General features: G+C 36.6%; 1 protein-coding gene across 1 annotated transcript; it reads left to right on the top strand.

Moving 5' to 3' along the window:
• Positions 1-1,093: 1,093 nt before the first annotated feature.
• LOC125648471 (prestin-like) lies at positions 1,094-3,741 on the top strand. The gene has a single exon (XM_048875579.2). It carries the CDS (start codon positions 1,094-1,096, stop codon positions 3,476-3,478), a length of 2,385 nt encoding a protein of 794 aa, XP_048731536.2. The 3' UTR covers positions 3,479-3,741.
• The last annotated feature ends 1,606 nt before the right edge of the window (positions 3,742-5,347 follow it).

The following is a 5,347-nucleotide window of genomic DNA, read 5'->3' on the forward strand; positions in this document are numbered from 1 at the left end:
CATCAATTGTTATTTTAAGTGAACATCAATAATTGTTATTTTAACTGAACATCAATAATTGTTATTTTAAGTGAACATCAATAATTGTTATTTTAACTGAACATCAATAATTGTTATTTTAACTGAAAATCTTTCGCATTTTCTTTTGTTTACGTTGGTTTTCATTCCCTTTAATCACAGACAGAAGACGATGAGGGGTTTAATTAGACGTCAATGTATTGGAATAATCACACACGCCGGCTAAATGGAGAGTGGTATTGACGTCAGCGTTACGTACGGATTAATATTTACGTTCCAGGGTTTCTGGGTCACAGGATTTCAGCCAATAAGAATGCGGGCAATTATTCATACATCTAATAAACAAATACGCTTTTTGACCCCCTCCTCTCCCTATGGAAATACGTGTTTACAAGTCATCGTACTGTGCAAGAATGGAATTATAAATATTTACAGATATTGTTGACTGATATGAAAAATATCACTGTGTTTGATGCTATGCATAATGAATTTTATTCAATCGTTATATTTCATTGAATAAAATATAAATAAATATATATTGAATATAAAATTGAATAAAATTGTGCAAAAATAATAACTGTCCATTCAGATGTCTTGTGTACTAAGCGTGAATAAATGATTGGTAAAGTTGTGTTGAAGGTAACGAAGCTAAAGAACAAAGTCATGATCAGCTTCAATCATTTCCATGACCTAACATTGATTCATCATGTTCTAGTTCCCAAGAACCAGATTGATCGGTTAATAATAGTAAAATTATTTATGTAAAAACATAAAAATTCCGCGCGTTTGTATACGGTATTTATCTACAATTGTAGATATGACCCCCTTGCTTTTCCTTATAAATCAAGTTGAGAAATTGTTTCGTGAACTGCCTTGTGCTGTTCCGGTGATGACGACATCCATGAATTTCCCTTTGGCAGGTGATCGTTGCGACTGGTATAAAACACGGTGACCAGTTAGATGTGCAATATATAATTGCTTATTATTACGGGATATTCATGATAGGTGGCCAGTTATATGCGTGAGTGGTCATCGCAAAGGAGGAGTGAAAGGACAATTAGAACAGATAATCACCATGGCCTCTCTGGAATTCAACCACCGCTATGTAGAAATTCAAGAGCAGCATAACCCCTTGCTGCGGAGATTAAGGCGAAATGTTTATTGTTCCTCCAGACGAGTTTGGAAATTCTTCGTTTACCATCTACCAATTTTGAAGTTTTTCAAATATTATAAACCCAAAGAATATTTATTCACGGATATTTTGACAGGCATAACCATTGGGATTATGCACATTCCACAAGCCTTGGCATTTGGAATGCTGACGTCAGTTAAAGTAGAAAACGGATTGTATACTTCACTGTGGCCGATTTTGTTTTACGTCATTTTCGGTACATCGCCTCACATTTCCATGGGAACAAGCGCTGTTATATGCATGGTGACGGCGGGCGTTGTTGATATACAGGCAGATGTGTTTAAGTCCGAAAATCAACATTTGTTAAATTTCTATCTGGAGAATGCTAATAGTACCCTGCAAAATGCAACCACGGTAGAATGGACAGATATTCCGGAGTTTATGGATTTTAAGGAGAACGTTGCAATGAATATTTCCTTGTTCTCTGGTCTCATTCTCATTTTAATGGGAATGTTCAGGTTGGGATTTATCACATTTTACTTTTCAGAATCCTTCTTTAGCGGATTCACTTCCGGGGCAGCAGTTCACATAGCAACGAGCCAGATGCCCGCGCTTCTTGGAATTGAGGTTAAGCGGTATTCAGGGCCCTTCAAAATAATCTACACCTACAGAGATATATTCCTTACCATAACCAGAGTAACCGTTGCCACGATACTCATTTCCGTCATTTGTATCGTCGTCTTGTTTGCAGTTAAGGAACTTATTAATGAGCGCTTCAAGCATAAGTTGAAAGTTCCCGTCCCAATCGAGCTGATCGTTGTGATTATTGTAACAGTTGTCTCATACATATCGAAGCTGGATGAGAGTTTTGGTGTCGCTGTTGTCGGGACGATTCCGAATAACATACCCGCCCCTGTCCTGCCTGATGTCACTGGGATTCACCATTACTTGGGCGATTGTTTTGTTGTCGCAATCCTTATATTCTCCAACACCATCGCCATGGCAAAAATATGTGCAAAAAAGCACAATTATGAATTGAATGACAATCAGGAAATTTTCGCATACGGACTCTGTAATTTTGCTAGCTCATTCTTTAAATGTTTCCCGTCTGCCGTGGCTCCTCCAAGATCGATGATTCTGTCTTCCATGAACGCTAAAACGACACTTAGTGGCTTATTTTCAGCCATTCTAATGCTTCTGGTCATTGTGGCTATCAGCGAACTTTTCTATTCCTTACCAAGAGCTGCGTTGGCTTCCATTATTTTTGTAGCTCTGAAAGGGCTATTTGTGCAAATGTTGGACGGAAGGAGGTTTTGGAAGATAAACAAGTACGATTTTATCATTTGGCTGTCTACAATTGCATCAGTCATTTTCATTGACATTGATTTTGGACTTGGCATCGGATTAGCGATATCACTTCTTACAGTTGTATTTCAGAGTCAACGTGCATTGGCTAAGCGATTAATAAAATACAATCCTAATTTTAAAACAGTTCGAAGTATCCAGAAATTATACTCATTAAGACCAGTTAAAATATTTGTGTACAAAGCTAACATTTTTTTCGCTAATGCTGAAATATTCCGGGAAAAACTGTACTCGTCGACCGTCAACCCTAGGAAGTTTATGAAATTATTGAATAAGAAGAGAGAAATCGAGGCCAGTAGGGACGAGTCTAAAAGTGTCATTCAAAATGGAGATAATCCTGTTAAGAAGATATCAACCATTTCTACTGATATTGGGATGAGCAATACTCTGTCCGTGTTTACATCGCTCTCTATCGACGATTCCCTATCGACTCCAGGATTTGGGCCAGACTCTAATCAGATTGACGTTATGGATGGAAATGGCATGCGCAGAAATTCTACGTATGTGTGTTTACCGCCTCCTTCCCACGCTTTGAGTCTTGGGTCTATTGACACGCTTCAAAGCCTAGATACAATCGATTCAGGATTTAACGAAATTTCACATCCAAAGCAGCTCTTATCAGAATATAAGAGGACTCGCGTCATCATCCTCGATATGGCATGCGTGAATTACATAGATGCTTCTGGTAGCAATCTCCTAGTCCATATCTATAAAGAGTATTCGAAATTAGGCATCCGCCTCATATTTGCAGGAATCTCTGAAAATGTACACAGAACACTGAACCATTCGGGTGCGTTTGACACTATCTCAAAAGACGACGATTTGTTTCTTGATCTTACGGACGCCATTGCATCCGCCGACGAATACTTGCTTCAATCTGAAACGAACTCTAGTCCTCAATCTCAGTCTGTCAGTTTCACGGACGAAGAGGCGGCGGAGGAATCGTATGTTGTGCACTTGTAGAGTCACGTGATGCAGATTTACTCTGGCCATTTTGACTATGAATTGTAAGGACGTTTAAAACAGTATACAATGTTTTCATGATACTGCGACACTTACAACAGGTCCAAAGATTTGCGTGTATCACGATCATTTATCATTATGCTGTGTATGGGTATTGTCTGATGAACTTTGCCTTTATTTGATATACTGAACAAAATAGGACGGTATACGTCAATATATGTCTAATATTTTTCACTAGAATTTGAATAAAAGAAAATATTCTTTTTTCTTCCTCAGTATATATTTTCTGTTATTTCGTTATTTGTCTTTCTTTTAAGTCTGTTTTAAAGACGTTTTTATGTTTTTCAATGCTTTTCTGGCATTTGTAATGTTCCATCATATAGAATTTCGATTTATCTTACTCTGTCGTGTAAGCTTGGATACACATGACTGGTTTGGAAATGAGATTAAAAGATTTGTGTCCATCACTCTAAACTTTAAAACTCTGAATGAAGTGTTCTAAAGTCATCATATGTATGAAAAATATCAAAATTGATTTTTTTGTTTTTATAAAAATCTGGTTTAATTTGCGATTATATGAAAAAAAAATGGTACGTATACTTTTGTTTTATTGTGGTTGCTATGTTTGTAACATTAAAATATCACTGGATAAACAAAAACCAGGAGAAAAGTGTTTATTCGATAAGCTTATTTCATTTCTCCCAATTCTTTCATTTCCTGTTGATCATAACAACCCTCCAATGGACTAGGTATATATAACAGTGTTGATTAGTAAATTGTGTTTGCCAAGGATAATAACTATAAATGAATACTCAGCATAGGTAGAAAGGACACTTTTTTTTTATTACAACAGTGTAAGGAAAGGACTGTCCTCGTAAAGGATTGAAATGTCTCAGAATCTAGTGTTTTATTGTTGACAACAGCTGCCCTTAAATGGTAAGCTAGTCAAGTAATTTGAATTCAGAGGCATACAATACAATTTTTGAAGGAACCACATTTAATGAAACACAATGGAATGCTTACAACAATATTAATTACTAATAAACTAGATATACTGTATGTAGTTTTAATTTCACGGTGCTAAACGTTCGCGGTTTTTCGTATTGGTCTAATTGCGGTGGTTTTATTTTCGCGGAATTCATATTTTATGACATGTTCAAAACGTATTGCGTCACACTTGCAAAATGATTGCAGCTGTTTTAATTTCGCGGAAAAATCCCCGACCGTGAACAGAGCGAAATTAAAACCACCGCATTAATTTCCCCATCTACAGTATACACGTAGGCTTAGCCTTTTGTCTAATCCATTTTAGTTTTAAAAAATTCAAATTAAAACTGAAAGTTCAGGTGGTACAGTTCCTACTAGGGGCCACAACAGAAAAAGGAACTTGTACCACTGAAGTTTTTGATACTGTTTTCCGTTTAATATCAGGTAGGAAGATTTAACCTTGCTACATGCTCTTCCATAATATCTGAAATGAAATCACTAATGTATCTTTGAACCCTGCATACAGAGTCTCCAGCGATGAGCGTTGGACAAGAGCGCACTCAACTCGTCTGTCTGTCCGGAATACGTATGATACTTATAGTACGACGTTTTCATACAATTCAAACTTTTGGTACAATGATAACATATCCACGAAATATGCGGAGCGCCTATTTTTGAAGTATTTGAATAATTTGAAGGAGGAAATGTGCAGCTTTTTATGTGTGCAACTTTAATTTTTAATATGGCATGCTTTAGTCCTAGTTTGTTTGACCTGGGACTGCAGGAACGTTCTTACATTATTCAGACTTTGCACTGGTTTTTGTACACACATCAAGTATTTGCGTTGCTTATTTTAGATTTTATGCTTACCTGAAGTTTGGA

Source organism: Ostrea edulis, chromosome 6 (assembly GCF_947568905.1).
Source record: "Ostrea edulis chromosome 6, xbOstEdul1.1, whole genome shotgun sequence".
Classification (NCBI taxonomy): domain Eukaryota; kingdom Metazoa; phylum Mollusca; class Bivalvia; order Ostreida; family Ostreidae; genus Ostrea; species Ostrea edulis.